Source organism: Canis lupus, chromosome 5 (assembly GCF_048164855.1).
Source record: "Canis lupus baileyi chromosome 5, mCanLup2.hap1, whole genome shotgun sequence".
Lineage (NCBI taxonomy): Eukaryota > Metazoa > Chordata > Mammalia > Carnivora > Canidae > Canis > Canis lupus.
This window is the reverse complement of record NC_132842.1, coordinates 49,359,312-49,384,942: the sequence shown is the minus strand read 5'-3', so window position 1 is coordinate 49,384,942 and position 25,631 is coordinate 49,359,312. Positions and strand designations below refer to the sequence as shown.

The following is a 25,631-nucleotide window of genomic DNA, read 5'->3' as shown; positions in this document are numbered from 1 at the left end:
ACAGGACAGCACCCTCTACAAACAATTACTCAACTTAAAATGTATTAATGGCACAAAGGTTATGGCCTTTGGAAGAAAAGAAAGATATATTAGTTGGAATCTCAATTTCTTTCCCCTCTTCAGAAGGACAATATTTAAAAAATTAAATTCTGAAATTTAGAAAGGAATTTAAGGACCTCTGGATCTCATACCTGTTAGTATAAGATAAAAGCTTTCAAACTTCTTATATTAATACAAAAATGATCTCTGGATGTAAAAAAGTTTTTTTCCTCCCCTAAAAAAGGACTGAATAATACAATAATATAATAGCTAGACAGTAATCCTGAAAAAATTAAAGAAAGTCAACTAAGTTGAATGCCACATTATTACAAAGAAAAAAATTAGAATTCATTATGATTTGTTCTGAATAAAAGCTGCTTGTCAGTGCTAAGAAATAAAAAATGATCACAATACTTTAAATCAAGGCTTGAATATGAAGAACATGGAAAACAAAACTAAGTTTTGGAAACTCTACATTTCCACAAACAATTCTGAATTGAGTGAATGGTCACTGCTGGCTCTATAGGATACGATTTCAAACAACCAATTTCACAAAGGACCTAGTTCAAAAATTAGCCAGTTTGGTGCTAAAAACTAGCAATTTCAATCTGGTTTACATTGCATTTCATGTACACATACACAGATGTCCATTCGCATATAAATGGAGACAACTAATTTGCCAGTGCCTAAGAAACAAGCATGCCCAATAAATGCATATGTGAGGCTACACAAATAAGCTAATTAAAAAGCCAAGGACCTGGCATGTGGGCAAGTCACATGCTTCCCTCCATTAGCAAAGTAGGAAGAATTAACTGTCAAAAGGTCTTCAGTTGTTCAAGGTCTTGAAACCTTCCACTTGATTGTTTAAAACAAGTCTTCAAAGGAAAAACATGACAGAGATACACAGAAAAGAGATGCAGACAAGAGGCTACAGAAGAGATGGTTCTGAATAGACCTAATCTAAGCAAATAATTCTGAAAAGCACTGATCTATAAAACAAAAATCTGAATGGGTATATAAAATTTACAAATTTGCTAAAATACATTTTCCCTATTTAATTACAAGATGCTTTTATCTTTTCAAATGCCTAAAAGAGAAAAAACTAAAGAGCACCTGAAAGGATGCTCCAGGTTTCTTTTTTACAAAAAACAGAATGACTAGTCTGTCTTTATACCTTTGGAAATACATTAAATGGTACCCATAATTTTTATTTCGGATGTCCTCCTACAATATGAAATCCTCCCACCAATTACAATCAAAGATCAAGAAGATTTCAAACACTAAAATGAAAAAGAAATTACCCCGCAGCTCAGTTAAAATGTCTATTTTTTGCTCAAGAATAGCTTCAAGTTGGGTGGCATATGAATCTACATCATAGTCTACTTCTTCAGTCATCTCTAGGAGAGCCTTTTCATCTTCTAACCATCGAATAGATTCCTAAAAGGACAAAAATTCAACAATCCAATAAGCTTCTCTGAAGAAAGAAACCAATTTACAAACTTCAAGTATGTTAAATATAATCAAACATACTTAAGATGGTATTCTCTAAAATATTACTAAGTATAGAACATCTTTATTTACAGGGTAAAATTAAGAAATATCTCCTTAAATTCTAACACAAACAGAATACAATAAGCCAAGCAAGGTAACTTCATTTTTCTACTTTTACTGTACCTTGGGTAAGGGTTTGGGGAAGGGAATGAATCAAATACATTAAGTATCAATAAGTGAGCACGTTAATTCTCAAAACTTTAGTATAGTAGCTACCCCTAAAACTGGGGAAGAATGATATAATAAAGATACTGAACAATCTAATAATCTATGGTAGCCTAGAACTCGCATATCATCTAGAATTTACAAATCCATTTGGGGCCTCACAGTGGTTGGCCCAAGAGTTAATTCTAAATTCTAAACACCAGCTCTTCAAAATTATTGTAACTATAGGACCGATGGACAGCCAATTTTAGAAGAATCAACAAACCACTAAATAGTAGCTACTTACTATTCATAAATGCTTTATTTTTTTTTTATTTTATTTATTTATTTTTTTTTGCTTTATTTTTTTTTAAGATTATATTTATTTATTCATGAGAGATACACAGAGAGAGAGGCAGAGACATAGGCAGAGGAAGGAGAAGCAGGCTCCATACAGGAGCCCGATGTGGGACTCAATCCCGGAACTCTGGGATCATGTCCTTAAGCCAAAGGTAGATGCTCAACACTGAGCCATCCAGGCATCCCTCATAAATGTTTTAAAGGAAACCATTAAGTGATTTTTAGATAATGTGGAATTTATAAGTTTCATTTTTCAGCAATGTCCTGGATCACATGGATCACTAACATGTTCAGATCATTCTGAATTAAATAAGTTTTGGATATTAACATGGGCAACTTTCTAGCTTTCAATGCAATTTAACAGCTAATCATAACTAGACTATGTATTATCAGGCTGAATTAGCTAACTTAGCTACAGACATCTATTAGAAAACTATATATGTAATAATTAAAACAAATATACACACCATCGTATTTTTCCTTTCTTTTTGCTATCCACTTAATCTTTTAAAACAAAACCCCATTTTGAGAAATGGCATATCACAGTATAAAGGAACAACAAACGTAACTGTAAAAAGAATACTTAATTGAAACTGAAAAATACCCAGTTCTGCCAAAATACAAAGACCTTTTAGCCTTCATCATAAAATGGCAGAGTGGGAAATGATGGTCTTTATATGACAGACACCTTGCTCCAAAAGGACACTGATTATTTTCTTAAATTACAAGTGTCCCCTCTTGATTTAATCTAAACACTTCGCCTCTAAATGGATTCTAATAATAAAAGTTTGACTAAACTGTAGCTGTAATAGAATGAGTGTACATTCTTTTCTCAATTTATAAAATAAACAGTTTTCTTATTTTTTTGAGCCTTTTATCAAGGTGCTTAAATATCCTACACTGGAGTCATGTTAATATTTGTTTACAAATAAATATTTCTTCAACATCAGAGAAATAACACAGGTCAATAGAAAGACTGAGCTATTCACTTTTTTCTTAGAATGCATTTATAGTCTCCATAATGATGTCTACCTTCACTTCATAAGTATCACCCTCCAGGATATCGTCTTGTTAGTAAAGGGAGCAGGGGAGAAGGAAATCATACAGTAAATCATACAGTGCTTTTAATAGGCTGAATGTACAATGGGATGAATATGTCAGAAGTTACTGTGATAGGCAGGGATTTAACACTCCCCACTCATCTGCCACTGTTAGTAACTACTGTCCCTCTCCTGAAGCAATCTTCCTCCTCTGCAAAGAAAGCTACCTCCTTAACTGTTCTGGTAACGCTTAGAAATTTTTCTTACCGCTGTCAAATAAAACTGTCCTAACACAAAGGGGTGGTAAAGGGCAGAAGTTCAATCCTTCTCTAAAAATGGACAACTAACAAAAGCAAAACAAGCAGAACAGTAGTAAATAAACTAGATCTTTTCACCATAGTGCAAAAAAAACCACTGTTTGTAACCATCATTCATTCTTCTCAAAATATCCCATATACCCTACAAATACCCATACACACAAGTATTTTTTTTTAGATTAGCATAATACTCAAAGTATTATGAAAGTTCTTAATTTCCCTAAAGAAACACTTTGATGAAAGGTCCTGTCTTACTTTACCTGGAACACTGCCCTGTGGTCTTCTACAACTTGTTCTTCCATTTCTACCATTTGTGAGACCGCTTCGTGGAAAGTAAACAACTGGGGAGAAACTTCTTCTTCCTTAAGATGAACAAGTTTAAAAAATTAGGACATAAGGTTTACATTTTAAATATTACATAAAGTAGTTTTTCTAGGTCATTTATAAAAAATGTCATTTAGAAACTGAGGAAGATTGAAAGATAAAGACTACTAAAATATAAAAGGCAAAGCTATAACTTCTTTTTATGGGTCAAAAATATTTGATGTAGCACTCAATAAGACACCCCAAATTTAAGCCTATCATAAGGGGTAGTTTTCACTTAGCCCAGGCTTCACCACAGAATAACCCTAAAAAACCAAGCTCTTTTGGAATAATGCAATTTTTCAAGAATACATTTATTATTAGGCTGTAAATATGCTAAAGTATTTCCTCTGTATTTAATTTTCACTAACAATTTAAGTCATTTAAGTCTTAAATATCTTTTTCACCAAAAAGAGATTTCAAGATAATGTCTTTTATGACCCTATCAAATTAGTATTCTGAAGGTCTCAACTCTTACTAAATATTAATTTCCGAATTACACCATACAATATGCTTGCCAGTTTTTACAGAAATCTTAATTGACAATTGACAACTTCACCTCATCAACAAAAAACCCACATACATAAATACAATATATTCTTAGTCCTACATCAAGTGAAAATTTTTCTAGCCTTGCTTTCTTTTTTGAGCTTCTTTCCCAACTCCAATATCTGATGATTTATATCTCTTCAAAATGTGGCTTTAGTAATGAGGTTTATTTAAAATTGTTTTATAAAATATGAGCCAAAAAAAGCAGTGTTTTAAACAAAATACACAAGTCTAAATGTATATACATATTTTGGTTAAATAGTCTAAGTAGACATTTGATTTCAATCAGTATACTACCAACCCTAAAAGTTTAAAATAATAAATAATAAAATAATCAAGTTGGCCAAAGAACTTTTTCTCTTCTCTTTGTGAAACAAGTATCTGTTTTCATATTAAGACATGCAGGCAGGTATTTCTCTTTCTCTCTCTTTCTCTCTCTCTCCCACCCTCTCTGATAAACACACTCAACCAACTTTACTCATTTGGTTGCCCACCTCCCTGTCAAGCCCAGAATATCTTCTTTAAGATATTTTTTAATTTTTCTTTTTTTTTTAATGATAGTCACAGAGAGAGAGAGAGAGAGAGAGAGAGAGAGAGAGAGAGAGGCAGAGACACAGGCAGAGGGAAAAGCAGGCTCCATGCACCGGGAGCCTGACGTGGGATTCGATCCCGGGTCTCCAGGATCGCACCCTGGGCCAAAGGCAGGCGCTAAACCGCTGCGCCACCCAGGTATCCCTTTTTGCTTTAAGATATTATGCAAGTTCCTATCACTTCTATGCAGTCTACCTAGAATACTTTTTTGTCTATACAACTATCTCTGGAATTCTAATGCTCTTTTTACCTTTTACTTTGTGTACTTCTGTTGGTTTTATCTGTAGGACATGTCTTCGATACTATCCCATTTTAATTCACCTTGTTAAGACTTAATATAATAAGAATATATACACATGTACCAGTAAACTTAACTAGATGCTAATGCTGAACCACCTCAAGATAGTTCCCTGGGAATGGAAAAATTCAAAGAAACTCACTCACTCTCAAATATGGAGACTACAAGAACTTATCATGTTATGCTTTAAGCCTCTGGATCGGTCCTAGCCAACTTCTTCAAATTAAAGTCCTACCAAGACCCAACCCAACAACAGAAGAATAAAAAAGAAAAGACCTGCTATAGAGGGGGGCTATCCTGTTTTTGTTTTCCACATTCTTAAGAGACACCATATCTAGGTACACTGCATGGTCTGTTTCAAGAATATAAAAAGCTGCTAGGGCAGCCCGGGTGGGTCAGCGGTTTGGCTCCCGCCTTTGGCCCAGGGTGTGATCCTGGAGACCCAGGATCAAGTCCCACGTTGGGCTCCCTGAATGGAGCCTGCTTCTCCCTCTGCCTGTGTCTCGCTCATGAATAAATACAGAAAATCTTTTAAAAAAACCCAAAAAACTGTTATACTGTCCTTCAAACTTTTGGAGACAGGAGAGATAGACTAGGGCAAGATCTCATTTTCAGTTTTTCATTTCCATGGTTCAAAGCTTAGAACTCTTACTTTTAACCAGGAGCCACAAGTTCCCTCACCTTTTAGAAAATCAGTTAAAAAGCAGAAATAATTATGGTATCTACCACATAGAGTTGTAAGGATTACATTAGGTAATAAGTAAAATGCTTAGCAAATACAAATTATGTAGTCAGCAACTAATAAATGCCATCTTTTATCATGAGAAAGTACTACTATGCAATTCTTACTGAGAAGAAAATGAGAAAACTACATGATATTTTAAAAAATGAAGTTATATATACTTTTACATCTGACATACAGAAAGAAATTTCCTCAATATGTTAAAGTAATTATGTGAAAACGTGTATTGTTGGTGCTTTTTTGGTTACTTCTTTAGACCTTGCTGTCCTTATACAATGGGTACATTAATATTTTTTGAGTAATTGGGAATTAAATTGTTAAATTATAAAATGTCACTAGCCATTTAAACACATAGAATTCAACTATATTTAACAAATGTTAGCATTTTGCCATGTTTGACATAGTTCGTGCATCCTTTTAATATATATGCATGTGTCCACAGTTAATTTTGTTTTTAAGCTATATGCATATTATATGCATAATTCCTAAACTTGTTTTTTTCCCTATATTACTTTTGAAACCCCCAAATTTTAATACTGATAGAAAATCTGGAAAATAGGGTCAGTAAATTTTTTAAAAGGCAAACAGTATCTATTTCAGGCTGGTGAGCCATATAGTTTTTGCCAACGCTTTTGTGCAAGAAAGCAGCTAGCCAATTCGTAAATGTATAAGCATGGACATAATTCAGTAAAACTTTATGTGTAAAAACAGATGGCTGGCCCATAGGCTGCAGTCTACTGATCTCTAATTAATTAATTAATTAATTTTTTTTCCCTAATTTATATAGTACTTTTCAACTATTAAGTTCGGTGATGTATGAAATGTACTATAATCAAATAACTGTAATTATATAGTCACTCACATTTTGTTCACAAAGAAGTTTTAGATCATCTCTCTGAGGGGAACTCCCCACACCCCACTGTGCCTCTAAGTCATCAATCTGATTTGGTGGATGGTGCATAATTGGACGGACATCACCAGCAGCATTTGGATCCACAGTCAATTCTTTCACCCTATAAATACATGAGAGACACCTAAAATTAACAAGGACACAAAGGAACAAAAAACTACCACCCTATTCAATAAAAAGGCAATTCAACTGACATATTAAAATTGATGATGTCAGCTTTCCAGATCAAGTTCACCTGAAATCTGCATAAACACTAAAGGGAGATTTGGTGATTAACTTTCAGAATTTATTGAGGTAACTTTACAATTATTTCAAATATAATTATTGTTCCATAATAAATGACAATTAGCAAAGTATGTAAATTCAGTATTTCAAAGCAAAAAGTAATGGTTTTTGCAATTAAATCATATAAACAGAAGAATGCTAACAACTGCACTTAGAATAATAAATCGATTGTTGCCAAAATCACAGAACTTTTAATATACTTTGTAGATATTTAGTTGTTATAGTGTCTATTAAAATAGCTACCTGTGAAATCGTCATATTTCTAATATATAAAGATTATAAGTTATAAAGTTCTATTATTTAAAAAATGTTTATTATACTTCAATTTCCAAAGTGGGAGGGTACACATTATAAATCAAGAAGATTCCTGTTATTTCCTTGCAGACAAGGAAATTTATAAGAACATACAGAGTAACAGTAAACTTCTCATTTTAAACAAGATAGTTTACTTTTCAACCATAAATATGCAAAGATGACATCATCCTTAAAAATAAGGGGGAAAAGGAAGCCTGAATTCTAAATCAACATGTTAAAGCAAATAAATCAATAAAGTACACACAAATGATCATGCAGTACAATCATCACCTGCCAAATGAAATGAAAATGAAAAATAAAAAGGCTAATAAGTACAAAAGTATAAATGAAATATTTATATGTAACACAACTCAAAAGAAACTATGAAAATAAACATCTTATGCATATAAGGAAGTAGACCTGGTAATCGAAGGAGAAAAGTCGTCATATTCATAAGAAGGAGAGAGATCAGGGCGACTGCCACTACCCTGTGAGAAGGGAATGTCTGATGGACTAATTCCAAACTCCTTTACTCTGCAGCACCAAAACAGCAACAAATTAAAAGAAAATGCTCTTGTAAAGACAGTAATGCATATTTCAAGTTTTTATTTCATATTCAGTTTAATTTGTTCAGAAAAAGGTATCAACATTGTTGTGACTTACTGTATTTAGACTATTTTAATAATAATCAATTTTTAATTTCTCTGTCCTATTTGACTCCTTATTCCACAGTCCTTCTTTTCTGGTGTGTTTCCCCTTTTCTCATCCTCTCTGGAAGTTTAACTAGATGACCACCTATAATTGAAATGCTTCTTCTTGAACTACATGATTATTAATCAAATCTCCTTGTGTAGTCAGTATTACAAATATTTTGTTAACATTAATTAGCCCTCAATACTCTTGCAGTCTTTTAAAAAAGAACAGGAGTATTAAGTCCTAATGGCATCCGCTGTTTGTAATGAATTAACTTCTTCCCTATGCATCTAGAATAGTTTCATCCTTGATATAAAATGAGAAATCAATCACTCAAATAATTTTATGTTTGGTTCAGATGAAGAACCCTGGTTAAGAAAAATTTATTTAGCAATGGATTTTAAATTGCTTTTGTTAACAATTTATAGTCTCTAAATAGTTATATTTTCTCATGATATTATTTTTGCCATTTTGCAGATAAGAAATTGGTTCAGAGCAATAATGCATCTTACCCAAGGTCATTCAATGAGAATGTGGCATGCATAAGTGAGATACACCTAGCTTTGAGTACAAACATTATGTTACTTAAATATCCAATATACGGACCATCTGTTTTTCTCGTTACTTCTTTTAGATTTGATCTAAATGAAATTACTGTTTTGTTGGGTCATAAATAGTTATACAGATCAAACTAATAATTACATATAGATCAAACTAATATATTTCTTCTACTTACAATCTTTCTTTGATCTGTTGATAATGTCTGTTATCACAGGTTCAATACTATATTCAGCTGCCCTTCATTGTTCATAGTCACTTTGGAAAGCTTTTTTACCATACAGAGACTGACATAATCTAAATTTCTAACAGTGACATCATTCTTTTTACTCCCAGCTCCATTTAGAACTCTTTCAGAATCTCCTAATTTAGATACTCTAGTAGCCCCTAATAGGCTAATATTTTCTCTATTCCAAGCACTCTTGTCCAACTCAAACAGTAAATACTATATGCGGGAATTATATTCCTCAAATGAGTTATCAAGGGAGGTTGAAAATCTTTATTCCTAGAGATTTGGAAAGAAAAGACAGAATTATTTGTCCCAGATGGTTAGTCATGTTGCAGATGAATTACAATACATGATAATAAATTAAAACATTTACTTGGACCTAAATGAACTACAGGAATGGCCAGAGACAGCATTTTCACATTAGGCAGATTCCTTTGCAGTCAGAAGTCTGAAGACAAGGAGGGGCTATGTTTCTTTTAATTCTATAACATGGCAATCTTCTGCTATACTAAGCTGTTGCTCATCTCTCCCGTGAACAATTTGAAATAAGAAGCTTTTAAATTAATGACAAAAACACCACATACCAAAAGTGTTCATTATAAAAATGAGTTAAAAGTACCATAAATGTTTGCAACTCAGAGCCCTTAATTCAAAGTTTAAAGAGACTACATTTAGAAATAAAGTTCCATTATAGTTTTAAAGAAGTAATTTTAGTATCTTTTTACAAAATGTCAGTAGTAATAGTTTTTACTCTCATTAAAAAAAACTCTATCCAGTCGAAACAAATCAAATCACAAAAGAATAAAGGGCATGACCATTTATGTAAAGTTCAAACATAGCTACCTAATGTTGTTCAGAGATATAAGTCATGGGTAGTAAAACTATCTCTAAAAAGAGATGAAGAGAAAAACCAAAAAAATTATGCCACAGAAGTCAAGATAATGTCTATCTTGAAGGAGAGATTAATGAATTTGGACATGTTATTCAGGATTTATAATCAGGAGGGAATATAGGGAACTTTCAAGAGAGGTAGAAATGTTCTATTCCCCATCTGACAAAAGGAATTTTCACTGTATAAATACTTATTAGATGATTCACTTAAGTTTTTGGTACTTCTCTGTATTCATGTGTATTCCCTGCTTTAAAAAAAAGATAAAAATAAAATTTCCATAGTAATTAAAATATAGGACAAATATTTGTATTTAGCAAAATTAAGAGAATGTCCACAGTAAAAATGGAATACAAAGAGGAATTTGACCTCTAAATATTAAAATCACAAATGCAATATGTGATAATAGAAGTTTCAAATATATAGTCAAGTTTTTTAAAAACAAGAGCAATAGGAATAATTTATGGAACAAATATAAATATGTCCATCATACTCCAAAATTCCAAGGGCATTTCATGAATATAAGGAATGATTATTTTAAGTATATAACGCTAAATTTTGTCCTTTCATTTGTAATAACACCATTATCCATTAAAGTTTGTAACACCAGTATATGAATAATAAAATATAACTCAAACAATGCGAGAGAAATGTCTACCATTACTTATTCAAACTCTAGATTCCCCAAATACGACACTTAATATTACCAGAAATAATTTTTAACATACATATAAAACTACGTAAGAAATATAGACAGGTCCCCTCTAATTCACTCAGATTCTTAATAGGAAAAATGTGCATGATTCGAATGCAGTAAAAAAATATGAACTATATCTTGGTAAAACATAAAAATGTAATCAAGTTCTAGGATAGAAAGGCCAATTCTACTAACGGCCTAAATCTCTTTCCAAATTACATATTTCCATTTATTTTCAGAACTTGATCAAATGACTCTACATACCATCTTAATGAATAACATGCAAAATATTTTTAAAAACTGAAAGAAAAACATAATAAACTTATTCTATTAGATATTAAGTCAACCTTAATACTGTTCTACTCCCCTCAAATTTCAAACTGAATAACTACTTCACATACCTATTTGCATATCTTAATGTATTAAGAGTATTTTCACAGGATGCCATTCCTGGAGAGATTGTGGCAATCTAAAGGAGAAAAACACAAAGGTAAAGAAAATGTTATAAATGACGGACACAGTAATACCAACATATAGCTCATTAAGATCTAATCTTAAAATGGTTATTTAAGGTATTATGCTGAGTGAAGTAAGTCAGTCGGAGAAGGACAAACATTATATGTTCTCATTCATTTGGGGAATATAAATAATAGTGAAAGGGAATATAAGGGAAGGGAGAAGAAATGTGTGGGAAATATCAGAAAGGGAGACAGAACGTAAAGACTGCTAACTCTGGGAAACGAACTAGGGGTGGTAGAAGGGGAGGAGGGCGGGGGGTGGGAGTGAATGGGTGACGGGCACTGGGGGTTATTCTGTATGTTAGTAAATTGAACACCAATAAAAAATAAATTAAAAAAAATGGTTATTTAAAAAAAATTATAAAAAATAAATAAAATAATTTATTTATGATATCCAAATTCCAAGAAAATTTGCTATACCATACCAAAAATCAGATAATAATCATAAACCACATGAAATATAAGCAACTCTCTGAAAACAGCAGAAAAAGATTTAAATCAGAAAATGGAGGTCAAAACCTAGAAGGGAATAGCACTGAGTGCTCCCATTTTGTCTTCTCCATCCAGGTTTTCTTTTTTTTTTTGCCTAAGTGCAAGCCCTGCTGCTGTCACACAGGGCAACTAAAACTTCACTAGAAAATGAATTTCAGGGATCCCTGGGTGGCGCAGCGGTTTGGCGCCTGCCTTTGGCTCAGGGCGCGATCCTGGAGACCGGGGATCGAATCCCACATCGGGCTCCTGGTGCATGGAGCCTGCTTCTCCCTCTGCCTGTGTCTCTGCCTCTCTCTCTCTCTCTCTCTGTGACTATCATAAATAAATAAAAAAAAAAAATTAAAAAAAAAAAAAGAAAAAAAAAAGAAAATGAATTTCACAGGGCACCTGGATGGCTCAGTTGGTTAATGCCTGCCTTTGGCTCAGGTCATGATCCCAGGGTCCTGGGATCAAGTTCTACATTGGGCTCCCAGCTCAGTGGGGAGTCGGCTTTTCCCCTCTTTCTCTCTGCCCCTCTCCCCTGCTTGCTTTCTCTCTCTCTCTTCCTCTCTCTCACAAATAAATAAATAAAATCCTTACCAAAAAAAAAGAAAACTGGAATTTCACTGTTTAAAGGACAAAATTTGAAAAGGAGAATTAAAGCAGCTAAAAGTAAGGTCTCCCAGAAGAGAGAGATAATCACGGAGGGAAGTAATCTTGACAACCAAAAACTCTACATATAAATTGCCCAACCTCTAGCTGACTCTTGAACCAAGCATACACAAGGCTTACGCTAAGCAATATAACTAACTCTTAAGAACTGGACAGTTTTTCCAATTTCAGTTACTGCCCAAAGCACGGGAGACCAAAGTTTGAAATAAGTTCACTTCCTGCTAAAACAACAAAAAATCGATAATCTTTAGAACATAAGAGAATCCAGAGGGGCTATAAGGTATTTATTCACAATGAAAATCATAAACCAGTATTACCAGATATACTAGGAAACCGAAAAGTGTGAACCATATTCAAGGAAAATAAAAATCAATAAAGACCAACCTCAAGTAGACTCAGATGTTGGAATTAGTAGAATGCATTATAACTGCAATATAATCCTCTCTATCAGATTGGTAGGGACCACATCTTAAGTATCACTGTATCTCTCACAATAGAAGGATTTAAATGATTGTTGTTAATGTACATTAGAATTTTTTCATATATATTTTGAGTTAATTCATTATCAGGGTTAAAACAAAACAAACAAACACAAACTTACCATGCAGGTACGAGAATTTTCACCTATGAATGAATCTCTTAACACCTGAGTGAGTTTACTTGCTCTGAAAGGAGTATGAGGTTTATTTCTACCTAAGGCTCTGATGCACTCCTGAAAATTAAGAAAGTAAGTTTCACAGGTTAGGCTACTAATAAAGAGTAATCTTAATTAATATACTTGAAAGGCCTTTTACCATAACCCTAACATTTAAGATCTGATCAGCTCTGGTAATCCTACTGACAGGTTTAGAACATAGTAAAGATGGAAATGGTCTCATAAATCCTAACTCAAGAAAATGAAACTAATAACAAGAACAACAACAAAGTATTTATTATTCCAAAAAATTCTTCAGGAGACTCTAACTAAATACTCTAGTATTTAGAAGTAAAAGGTAGAAGGATAAAAATCTAACTTTAAGCATTGCATCACAAAAGAAAAAACAATTATTTTCTTGTGTCCTGACAATCCTTTTTTTTTTTTTCAAGCCAATGAAGGGATATAATACTGCCCCTCTATATTTCTGAAAGCCATTCTGCATTTCTATGGGACAGTATTTTTTGGCTAAGCTTTATGGTTCCTTGCCTTCCTCAAAAATAATATGGCTGATTAAAGCCCTGTGCAATCTCCTTAAGTAGGATTAGAATTTGTCTGCCAACTAACAGATCCCTTATTCACTCTAAAAAAAAATGATTATGTGTAAAGAAAATCTCTGGTACAATATAAACCTACAACTATAAACAAACAAATTTTGATAACATCTCTTACTTACTAGGTGTTACAGGTACTATCACTTTGTAGCTACTCTAAACAAAATTAAAGTCAAAAAGCAAAAGACTTTTCATAATTAAATACATGTCATTTACCTTGAGTGCTAAAAGGCTTTTATTAATTTCAGCACCTTCAAGCCTGGTTTGCCTGTCTGCACTGGAAGTATCGGCTCCTCGTTCATTTCCAGCCAAATCAATGAGAGAAAATTTGCCATGTAGTTTTCCTTTCCTTCTAAGAATAATCTGAAACACTGCATGGCTCCGAGATGAATGTGCATTTGCAGATGTTTGACCGGATGTTCTACAACATGATTAAAGATATTTTAGAGTAAAATAAAAAAAAACCTCAGTTTTTATGTTTTAAACCACAGTAGTTCATGAAAGAACCTGCAAAAAACCATCCAGCTCTCATCTTTTAAATACAAAAGGGACAATCTGACTTACAACACTTCAACACAGCCAGATTTATATACTTTAATCTGGCATACTTATAGTATATTTGTAGTACGATTATCTATATAGTAGATATCACTCAAAGTTAATGTTAAGTTTTTATGAACAAACTTTTACTACCAAGAGGTACTAAGTAACACCTTTGCTTTGTTTTAGATACTCAAATTACCTACAACTGATTAAGAAATTAAAATTTCCTTTCCCAATTAAGATGAAATTTACCTGCAACTGTTGCCTATATCAATGAGTTTCAGTACATCTTCAACACATTTGACCTCCCGTTCCTGTAATCCCACCACTTGAACCTGCTGTTTTCCATCTTCTAGCACTCTTAATTTTGTTTTCCTGTTTAGTAAGTCAAACACCTGTTTGAAAAAAAGCCAAATTAGAAAACTAGCTTTAAGGGGAAAAAAAAAACTTCAGTTCTGTAAAAATGAATCAGAATCCAAACATTATTTCAGAAAATTAGAATAATTAGAATAATGCTCAAAACTCAAGTTGAGAGTTTCAAAGGGAATTTTTAAAAATCTCAACAAAATGCTAACAAAAAATGTGAGCATATAAAAATACATGCTGGCAATAGTTTTACAACATGAAAGTAGTTAATGCGACTGAACTTGTACACAACAATTGGTTAAAGTGTTAAATTTTATGTTATGCACATATTAAACCACAATTTAAACACCGCCCCCCCCAATCAGGGTTTTTTTTTTAAGTTTCCACTTACCTTCCCACTATAAATTTCAAAAAAGGTTGCATATACTTGAAGTTCTAACTTCTTATAATTTGGCTTCTTTAACATTAAAAAGACATCTCGAGCTGTCAAGAATTTCATATGGAGAAAATTCGTTAAGAATGTTACAAATACTATCTTTAAAAAGGATTTAGAGGAATCAGTTAATCTTTACCTAGAATAACAGTACAATAAAAATGAAGACTAAAGTAAACATTAATTTTACAAAAAATAGTAATAATTTATTTACATTAAGTATAGATGTCACTCTCATATTCAAAAGAAGAATGTTACTACTTATTCTTATAAATAACATAAAATTACAGGTGGTCATAGTAAGGTTATTCCTGTAACCAAACCAAAAAGAAGCTTTTCATCAGCTACTCAAAAAATACTGCTTCAAAACAAATACTAAGCTTCAATAATATGCCAGAATAAAATGACACAAATATAATCAAGATTTCTGTCCCAAAATCTTAATAAGCTCAATCCTTTTCAAGCAGTCTGACAACCTAAAATTGACATAATATGTTTAGCTTTATGATTATCCTTAAAGTCCTGAATAATATTTCCAAGTTTTATTTCAAAGACAACTGAGTAATATTCAAGAATATTATAAATGATATGCAGAAAAGACAGTTACCTGCTAATGCATAAATTCCTTTAGAACAATCTTGGTTCTTGCCTGAAAAGTCACCTCCCATAGTCTGTATGTTAAAAGGAAATAATAATAGACACTATTCAGCAATAAATCTTAAGAACATAGGTTTTAGAATTAAGCTATAAGGAAAATAGCAGGATATAACTGAAATGAATTACTTACATGAGTTTTTCCGCTTCCAGTCTGCCCATAAGCAAAGCATGTAGCCATTCCCCTTTCAAATATAGTTTCCACTAGTGGTCTAGCTGTAAATCTTAAAAATAAAATGCATTAGTCAGAATATCCGACCAATATTTAAATTAAAAATACAATATCAAGTTATTAATAAAACTCCTACCAAATTTTTAAACATATCAATGGGCTCAACTGTCAGACTACTATTGAGCCCATTGATTTGTTTAAAATTTTTAAATAACCTTATTCTAAAATTGCTTAAAGCTCTTTAAAGCATAATTTCAAGGAATTCCATAATAAACGATGGTCACAATGGACCAAAAAATTAAAAATGACAGTAACTGAATGAAGACATTTATAAATAGAAGACACCATGAAAGTTTTAAAAAATAACAACAAAAGATCATAATATTAGGCAGATAAGGCTTATACAATGAAAAGCAAAAAAACCAACCAAACAAAAAACCCACAACACCAGGAGTAAAAGTTTTATTTATTTATTTATTTATTTTTAATTTTTATTTATTTATGATAGTCACACAGAGAGAGAGAGAGAGAGGCAGAGACACAGGCAGAGGGAGAAGCAGGCTCCATGCACCGGGAGCCCGACGCGGGACTCGATCCTGGGTCTCCAGGATCGTGCCTTGGGCCAAAGGCAGGCGCTAAACCGCTGCGCCACCCAGGGATCCCAGGAGTAAAAGTTTTAATAGAAACAAAATCAACAGTGATTATCTTAAGACCATTTACACAAGTAGCAAACTAACAGGATTTACTTGAATGTAGCTAAATAAATACAACAAATTATACTTAATAAGACAATGAGTTTAGAGTTGATAGTCTTAGTTAGGAGAAGGATGCCAAAATATTATAGTCTAGATTATTTTTCAAAATATCATAATCACGCTACAGTTAAAATTAAAAGGAGAGAAGGAATACTTCACTGAGTGGAGCGCTAAAAAGTGTAACAGGAAACAAATCTTTTTATGTACGCTTCAAAATAATGTACATGGAACACTGTACATAGTTATGATCTTTTTTAAGATTTTTATTTATTTATTCATGAGAGACAGAGAGAGGAGAGACAGAGAGAGAGAGAGAGCACAAGGCCTAACTCGTACTCCCTCAAAGCTAAACAAAGGAGACAGCATCAATATTGGTAAAGTTAAGAAGCAAGGTAAAACAGGGATCCCTGGGTGGCGCAGCGGTTTAGCGCCTGCCTTTGGCCCAGGCACCATCCTGGAGACCCAGGATCGAATCCCACATCGGGCTCCCGGTGCATGGAGCCTGCTTCTGCCTCTCTCTCTCTCTCTCTGTGACTATCATAAATAAATAAAAATTAAAAAAAAAAAAAAAGCAAGGTGAAACAATGTTTACTAGATCCTACATATTTATAGAAACATACCTTATAAAGTCAAACAGACATATTTTATGAAGCAGGAGTGGAAGCAGAATTGGGAGTAGGGGTGAAGAGAGGACTCCATGCTCAGAAAGGTAAAAAATATGCAATTTATACTTATAGTTCCCTTTTAAAACAAATTCTTCATAATACCATTTAGCGTTCACATATCCTTTAATTTTCTCCTCTTTCTTTACAACTGAACTCCCAGTTTATAAGGCTTAAGCCCAATGGAGTTGACTTCAATAATATTTCATTAATAAGTCTTCAATTCTTAGGGCTCTTATTAAAGCTTTAATTTTCTGTTTTCCAGCCATATTTATAACATGAAAGGGCAATGAAAAAGCATTCAAGTAATTGCCAAGAAAGTTCTAAGTAGATTAAAATAGCACTGCTGTTAGAACTGACCTATTATAATTAGAAGGAAATGTTTACAAACTGTGTATAAAAATCTAAATTTGGCATAAAACTTATAATAATAAGTTTGAGGTGTCTATAAGTTGAATATGTGAACATATAAAGAATTTCATGTACTAAAACTATTCCAATGCTTAAAGATGATAGAAATTAGACAAATGCAAGTAGGTTTTGTTTTTGTTTTTTTGTTTAAGGATTTTATTTATTTATTTATGAAAGGCACACAGAGAGAGGCAGAGACATAGGTCCCTGCAAGGAGCCCGATGTGGGACTCGATCCCAGGACTCCAGGATCATGCCCCTGAGCCAAAGACAGATGCTTAACCACTGAGCCACCCAGGCATCTTTACAAGTAGGTTTACAAAGGTTTTTCTTTTGCCTTAAGTGGTGGTAACGTGAAATAAAGATCTGAAAAAATTAAGAACTGATATATAATAAATATTCCCTTACTAGTAGAGATTCTTTACTATACAGAGATTATAAAGCAAAAGTAAAAGCCCCCTTCTAACCACATCACATTCCTAGAAATAAAGAAATGCCTACGTTTTTCAGAAATTTCCTGTCCACATATAAATATATATGTATATGTAAAATGTATGATACATATATAATTATTAATAAAAACTATGATTTAGAGGGAACATTAAAGGGAGTAAGTATTAATATTCATATTGTGCTTATTACATAACCTTTGCTCAAATTCAGAATAAAAAGCATACTGCACTTTTGGAGAGAGATGCCAACATTAAGGCAAGGTTCAGGGTAGTGATAAATACACAGTATATGAATAAAATTATTATTTAAAACAAATTTACCTACCTGTAAACCATTTCATTAGGAGCTGAGTCATCAAAGGCATAATCGAAACGAAATGTTTGGTTTTCTAGGTACCTTGTTAAATCTACTTTTTGTTTTGGTTCATGTACCATCACAACATCTTTACTGGGGATTGTGATTACATCAAGATCTTTCATTTGAGTTTCTAAAAGAATAAATAAAAAACAATGCTCAGTAATTTTCATAGCATTTGAATGTAATAAGTAATTTTTTAAAAATAAGAATTTTAGTACAAGTATTAAGCTCTATAAATATAAATATCTTATAAATATGCAATTCAAGAAGACATATTTCAACAACTAAGTAAAAAAAATCTATCAAAATTTCTGTGAAGCAATAACCAGGAATGGCAATGATTCACAGAGCAATAACAAATCAGCAGATCTAACCAAAGAAATCTGCATAATGATTATGTACAAATAAAGTGATTTATATTTAACTCTTCTAAATCAATTTAATTTCTATCAAAATAAATTACAAACTGGAAAAAGTCAAACTTCTATTAAGAGTTCAAAAAGCAGCATACCTTTTTTATTGAGTGGTCGTTTTCTTACACAAACACATATCCTATGTTCATCAATCTAGAAATAAAATATTTTATTTCAATATTCATCAGTGTTATGTAAAACACTGAAAAGTCGGTTATGCAATATTTCCTAAAGGTTTTAGAAATTTCTGCATAGCACAAATAGGATAAATAAGAAGTTCAAAAAACAAATTAGAATGTACAAATTTTAATAGTTAACAGACATAACGATTTCTAAAATTCTAAGCCTAATGGAAAATCATTCATTTTGTTATTTGGTAAATAATTAGGAAATAATTTTGTAGATGGCACTACTGTTCTTAGTAGCATTAAATTCACATTAAGAAGCTGCCTTACACCTTCAAGTTACACGGCATATAACAAAAGCAAAATTTCATACCATGTATACTAATTATAGCAAGAAATGCAATTCACATTATTAGTGAGCAAAATAACTTCAGTAATTTTATAATAGGCCAATTCTTACACATAAATATTTTCCCAATACTTGCCTTTTAATAATAATTAAATACATAACACAGAAATTGGCTAAGTATGGTCTGCAGGCATAATCCAGCCCACTACTTGCATCTGTCAAGTTTTAATCAGACAGTTGCACTCATTTGTTCATGTATCATCTATGGCTGCTTTCATACTACAAAGGCAAAATTGAGTAGTTGTGAAGAGCATATGGTTCACAAAGCCAAAATTATTTACTATATCAGGGCCTTTTAAGAAAAAGTTTGCCAATCCCTGTCCTATTGAGTTCAGACATAGTTTAGGTTAAATGCATGTAGGGATAGCAAAGACTAAAACATACATACAAGTATTATGACCAACAACTCTATGAAATCCTAAGCAATACAACAGCCTGACACAAATGTATTTTATGTACCCAAGGTATTCTGTACAGGCTAGGTCAGAAGGATTATTTTTCTTAAGTATCAGTTACTCACAAACTATTATTCCCTGTCCAAAAAATTCCCATTCTTCAAAAGGAAAGTAATTGAATAATAAGACAGCAGAATATTTTTTGAGTACTAAATTTCTGGTCTAGTACAGTCCTTAACAACCATCACTTGGTTTTAAAAGCCAAACTCACATTTATTTTATTTTAATTTTTTTTAAAGATTTTATTTATTTATTCATGAGAGACACAGAGAGAGAGAGAGGCAGAGACACAGGCAGAGGGAGAAGCAGGCTCCATGCAGGGAGCCCAACACGGGACTCCATCCCGGGTCTCCAGGACCACACCCCGGGCTGCAGGTGGCACCAAACCACTGCACCACCGGGGATGTCTTCACATTTATTTTAAAATAACAAATTAAGAGTAAACTGACAGTGGAATCTATAGCCCAAGTCAAAGAGGAAATAAGCTTGGAACTAGGATAAAAGTTTAAGTGATGGTCAGAAAGGAGAATGGGTCTTCTTACATCATTCCTTTACCTGCTGTTCTGCTCTACCAAAGACAGAGAGGCTTTGCTTTGAAAAGAACATCTCTGTGGAAAGCAAGTCTAATAAATCACATTATGGGAGATAAGCATAAATGGGAATGATTTCTAAATTTTCACCTTAAAACATGGGGAATGTACACCCATAAATAAAGAAAAAACTATACAGCTAAATCTAGTATTGAGTGGGCATCAAAAGTCTTTTTTAAAAAATTTACAGCATAATAAATTCCAGAGCAATAGTTTAAAAAGAATCTTACAGGATCTGCTGTTGTTAATGGTCTATAATCCAAACTTCCTCTAAAGTCTCTGATCATACACATAATTTCATAATTTGGGTTTGTAGCATCAACATCCTACAAGGAGACAGAGAGAATTCATCATTTATTATCATTACAATAATGGATATTGTTGCATTTATGTTTTTGTTTTTCAAAGAGGCTCCATGCCCAAAGTGGAGCCCAAGGTGGGGTTTAAACACACCACCCTAAGATCAATACCTGAGCTAAGATCAAGACTCAGGTATCAACTGACTGAGCCACCCAGGCAACCCTGCTGCAAATTAAATATGGTTTACAAATTTAAATTAAATTCATAGATTGCAGAGTGTCTGTTTTTTTTTTAAAGTTTTTAAAAAAGATCAATTAGGAGATTGCATCATTTGTTATAGCCAAGCCCAAACTGAAACTAAAAGCATGACATAATTCAGTTTCAGAGTTCAGAATTAAAAATATGCCTAGTACTCGCTTTCATATTACATACACAACTGTTAAGTCTCTATATATTCTGTTAACTGTAAACCAAACACTCCTCATTAAAACCACTCAACTATTCCAAAAATTCATGTTACACATAAAACTTAAACCTAGAAAATGAAGCTAAAGAGAAATAGTGCTCATCTTAAATATCAATAAAGAACTTGAGAAAAACTAAAATTCTACAGAAACTCATTTAATCAGATTTTTCTTCCCCATGCTTAATGCAGTGAGTCAGCAGAGTAGAAATATGAATTCATTTATGTTCATTTTCTGTTTTGGTTGACCTGCTAAGGCATGGTAAAATGACCTCAAATGGGCAGGATTTAAAGGAATCAAAAGACAAGATAATTTTTGAAACTTTTAAAATTCAAATTACTGAATGCTGACTGCAATTTGTGTTTTTGCTTCAAAACTGAGAGAATTCAGATGAAGATACACATACCAATAGTTAACAGCCTCTCCTAGCCATGAGCAATAAATGATGAAATATTCTAAGTCATATTTTTTCTTGCACCTTATACAGATTTGTTTTGAATATAAATTTCAAAACTGTTAATGAAACTATCAATTAACTTTCTTTTAGGAAATAATACCAACTATACCAATGGAAAAACTTAATGTACAGTGAAAAGAAATGTGAAAATATTGAGGTTCCCACAGGAAACACCAGGTGGCATCAGTTCTAAGTGTTAGTAGATCTATCTGTATTGCATTTTACTTATTTCAAAACCCAACTGGCCATTCTCAGATCACTTTTAAGATATAACCTGATTTATTCAAGTTATTCAAGTTGAATTTTATACTGGCTCCACAATTCCACAACACAACATCTCTATGATTAAGGGCATTTGAATATACCCCCAAATAAACAATCCTGATGTCTTATTAGAAGAAACAAGTTCTAAGAATATGATAGATATAATACAAGCACAATAGAAGTTACATGTACAGTAACAGATTTTCTAATAGGTGAAGACCTGTAGAGATAAAAAAGACTAGTCTTCTATATAATTTTCCCATTTTAGTAAAAAGTTTTGTTACCATCTAAGGGGAACATAAGAGGCACAAGAGATATACTTTTAATATCTAGCATAAATCAAAACACAAGGAAATTTCCCCTTTCATTGTGATATGCTGAATTTACTAACCATGGAAAAATAATAAAATTTGTAGTATAATCATCTACTTTTTAATCCTCTAACTAGATATTCTTCTGAATATTATTTGTAGACATTTTCAGAAAGTCAGAATCTTATTATTCTTGAAAGGTATAATGATGGTTGCATTAGAGTTGTAACACAACGGCCTAATATTCAAAGTGGAACAAATGTTACGGCTAACACATACCCACTAAAACATGAAAAGTACATATGGTAAAAATCTGTTACAATAATGTATTTTCACAATAGTTTGTGTTATTTCCCATTATCAGTTTAGATATCAAAGGAATTATATTGAAATCTTTAATTGAATGCCTCAACTACTTTTGCACAAGCAAATTATTTTCACTGACACAGTCTACATCTTCAGTTCATGCATAACGATAAATGCTTCTGTTACAAACCTGGGCTCTTTTTTCTCTAAGTTCTTGCTGCTGCAGTCTCCTTTTTTCTCGTTTTTCTTGTAATTTTTCTACTTCTTTCACACAATTAGATTTTCTACGTGCTGAAAGAAAAACATGAGCTGTAGAAGTAGAGCTTTCTTCTTTATAGTACACAAAAATTTAATGTATAATTTCACCACATACACCAAATAAAGGTACACAGTGACAAGGCATGGCTTTAACAACTACGTGAACTTTACTTATGAGCTGCTTTAACAAAACCAGGAACAGGACAATATACAAAAATAGTCAAGAAAAATGACTTTAACATATTGATACATGTCATCTCTTGGTTTACAATCACAGATGTTTGAATTGGAAAGGATTGAGAAGTAAGAATTTCTTCCACAACATCTGTCAAACTGTCATCTGACTAGAATTTTAAGTTTTCAAAGCAAGTGAAAGATTGTTATAATTTGTATTTATAATTTATCTCCAAAATAGACACTTCAAAACCCAATTAACAGACTAAACTAACAAGACAAAAAATTTCCACAGTGGTAAAATGAAATCTGCAATCGAGCTTATAATTACTCTTTACCATTTGGAGACTTCTAAGGATGACCAAGAGAGAATACATGTATGCCTAAAATGACTGAATCCTTGATACGTGATTTACATACAAGGGGGTCCAAATTCCTTTTTTGCAGCTTGAACTGGAGATATATCTGAAACACTACCATTCTGTTGTGCAGAGGAAGACTGCTCAGGAAGCTGACTAGGCCGTGCACGTGCAGAACCAACCACTGTAAGTGAAATGAAATTTTTAAATTCAGAACAGAAAATTAGTAAAGGTGAACCCTAGTAAAAGGAACAGATATCTCATAAGAACTGATATTTGAGTTGTATTAGCAAACTGTCAGTTTCCTACTCATGTGGGTAAACAGAATATGTAATAATCAATTCTGTTCAATAAATTAACAAGAGGTTTTTTTTTTTTTTTTTTTTTTAATTTTTATTTATTTATGATAGTCACACAGAGAGAGAGAGAGGCAGAGACATAGGCAGAGGGAGAAGCAGGCTCCATGCACCAGGAGCCCGACATGGGATTCGATCCTGGGTCTCCAGGATCGCGCCCTGGGCCAAAGGCAGGCGCTAAACCGCTGTGCCACCCAGGGATCCCAAGTCAAGAGGTTTTTAAGGTAATGTATACAGACTTAGTTTCCATAAATGTAATTTTAGCTATAAAAATCAATCTAAGTAATTTACATAAAAACCAAAGCCAAGCTTGACTTTTTTCTTTTTCCCAAGCTTGACTTTTAATAATCATTCAAAAAATATAAGTGTGCAGGGGTGTCTGGGTGGCTCAGTTAAGCAGTTAAGCATCTGGCTCTTGATTTCAGCCCAGGTCATGATCTCAGGTCCTGGAATTGAGCTCTGAGTCCAGCTCCATATTCAGCAGGGAATCTGCTTGAGGAGTCTCTCTCCCTCTCCCTCTGCCCCAACTTGTGCTCCCACTCTCAAGTGAATAAATAAATCTTAAAAGAGCCAAACAAAACAAAAAATATATGTGTGTGCTAAATATAAATTTTAAATTTAAATGCAGGGCAGCCCAGGTGGCTCAGCGGCTTAGTGCTGCCTTCAAGCCCAGGGCCTGATCCTGGAGATCTGGGATCGAGACCCACATCAGGCTCCCCGCATCGAGCCTGCTTCTCCCTCTGCCTGTGTCTCTGCCTCACTCTCTCTCTCTGTGTCTCATGAATAAGTAAATAAAATCTTTAAATAAATAAATAAATAAATAAATAAATAAATAAATAAATAAATAAATAAATTTAAATGCATTCATTTTGAGAAATTTACACAATTCTAAAGTACATAACATAAAACACACTCCTTCAACCTTCCCTATAAATTCCAAATCCGTTTGCCCCTCAAATATGCAAATCTTCTGCTGAAGATTTTGCATACTCCAATGTGTGTGTTATATAAGTAGAAAAATAAAAATAAAATATAAACACTACATTTTACAAAGCAATATAAATTTTCACTAAAATTCAAAGGAGAGATAGTGTTTAAAGTGCAGGACTTCCCTTCTAACCTTCAATCTCTCTTCTAATACATATATGCCTGTCCTACCCCATCATCCCCACATACAGAGAAATAGCATCACTAGAAATTACAATTCTGAATTGTTGAAGAGTAGAAGAGAAATTAACTGTGCTTTACATTTCCTTGCTGAAAATATACAGAAGACCTGCAATTAACTATAAATTATACCTGTTCAACTTTATTTAGCTGACTCCCAATTTATTTTTGGGAATCTTTTGGGAAAACTTAGCCAGAAAGTCATGTAAAATGTAATGCTTAAATTTACTATTGTGTACTCAACTGACTACTGCCCCATTCCTTTCTTTCTCATGATACTCTTCTCAAATCTATAAACTTACTGGGTAAAAGAGATGAATTAAAAAACTGTCTATAACAGAGTTTCATATTCATCACTTACCTTTTTAAGTCATTTTTTATATTATTGACATTATTGTATTAGGAAATCAAGAAGATACCAATCTTCAAATGAACCATGAAAAGTTTAAATGAATAATAATGTCAAGGGGAATATTTACTTTTGATTTATTTTGGTGGGCAAAATTAATAGATAAATGTTTACTTTACCTCTGTTATCTCTTGGAGGAGGGTCATTCTTAATAGAAGCCACAGTCCGTCGATTCTATAAGAGAAAAACAAAAAGCCCATTTTACTTTCTTTTCTTGTCATATATTTATCTTAATTTTGATTTCCTTTAACTAAACAGAAGTAGATGAATAACAATAATATAAAACTAAATTAAAAAAAACTATAAATAACCTAATAATTACTACAATGCTACCAATAATCAAGTTTCTTTATATGACTACTGTCCACTACCTCCCCCCCCAAAATTCCCAATATTCTGGAATTAGCATGAGGCAAGCACTGCTCATATTAAGTCACTCAGTCTTCACAACGACCCTATTATTATTCTGGTTTCAAAGATGAGAAAACTGAAGTAAAGAAAAGTTATTTCAGTAAAGGGCATAGTTTTAGCCACCATGGTAAAACTATAAT

General features: G+C 32.7%; 1 protein-coding gene across 6 annotated transcripts in view; it reads right to left on the bottom strand.

Annotated features, from left to right (window-relative positions):
• KIF2A (kinesin family member 2A) overlaps window positions 1-25,631 on the bottom strand; it is a 75,851-nt gene that overhangs the window by 6,312 nt on the left and 43,908 nt on the right. For 3 of the 6 annotated variants that reach the window (XM_072826611.1, XM_072826607.1, XM_072826610.1), the window contains 17 exons: window positions 25,200-25,254; window positions 23,210-23,332; window positions 22,548-22,648; window positions 20,486-20,581; window positions 18,775-18,829; window positions 18,231-18,393; window positions 15,588-15,678; window positions 15,408-15,471; window positions 14,759-14,850; window positions 14,254-14,396; window positions 13,675-13,879; window positions 12,812-12,922; window positions 10,951-11,018; window positions 7,904-8,017; window positions 6,857-7,007; window positions 3,712-3,813; window positions 1,341-1,476 (listed from right to left, as the gene is read on the bottom strand). In XM_072826611.1, the coding sequence (XP_072682712.1) occupies window positions 1,341-1,476; window positions 3,712-3,813; window positions 6,857-7,007; window positions 7,904-8,017; window positions 10,951-11,018; window positions 12,812-12,922; window positions 13,675-13,879; window positions 14,254-14,396; window positions 14,759-14,850; window positions 15,408-15,471; window positions 15,588-15,678; window positions 18,231-18,393; window positions 18,775-18,829; window positions 20,486-20,581; window positions 22,548-22,648; window positions 23,210-23,332; window positions 25,200-25,254 (1,870 nt within the window). The remainder of the gene's footprint in view (window positions 1-1,340; window positions 1,477-3,711; window positions 3,814-6,856; window positions 7,008-7,903; window positions 8,018-10,950; window positions 11,019-12,811; window positions 12,923-13,674; window positions 13,880-14,253; window positions 14,397-14,758; window positions 14,851-15,407; window positions 15,472-15,587; window positions 15,679-18,230; window positions 18,394-18,774; window positions 18,830-20,485; window positions 20,582-22,547; window positions 22,649-23,209; window positions 23,333-25,199; window positions 25,255-25,631) is intronic. The other 3 variants (XM_072826609.1, XM_072826612.1, XM_072826613.1) reach the window with 3 other exon arrangements.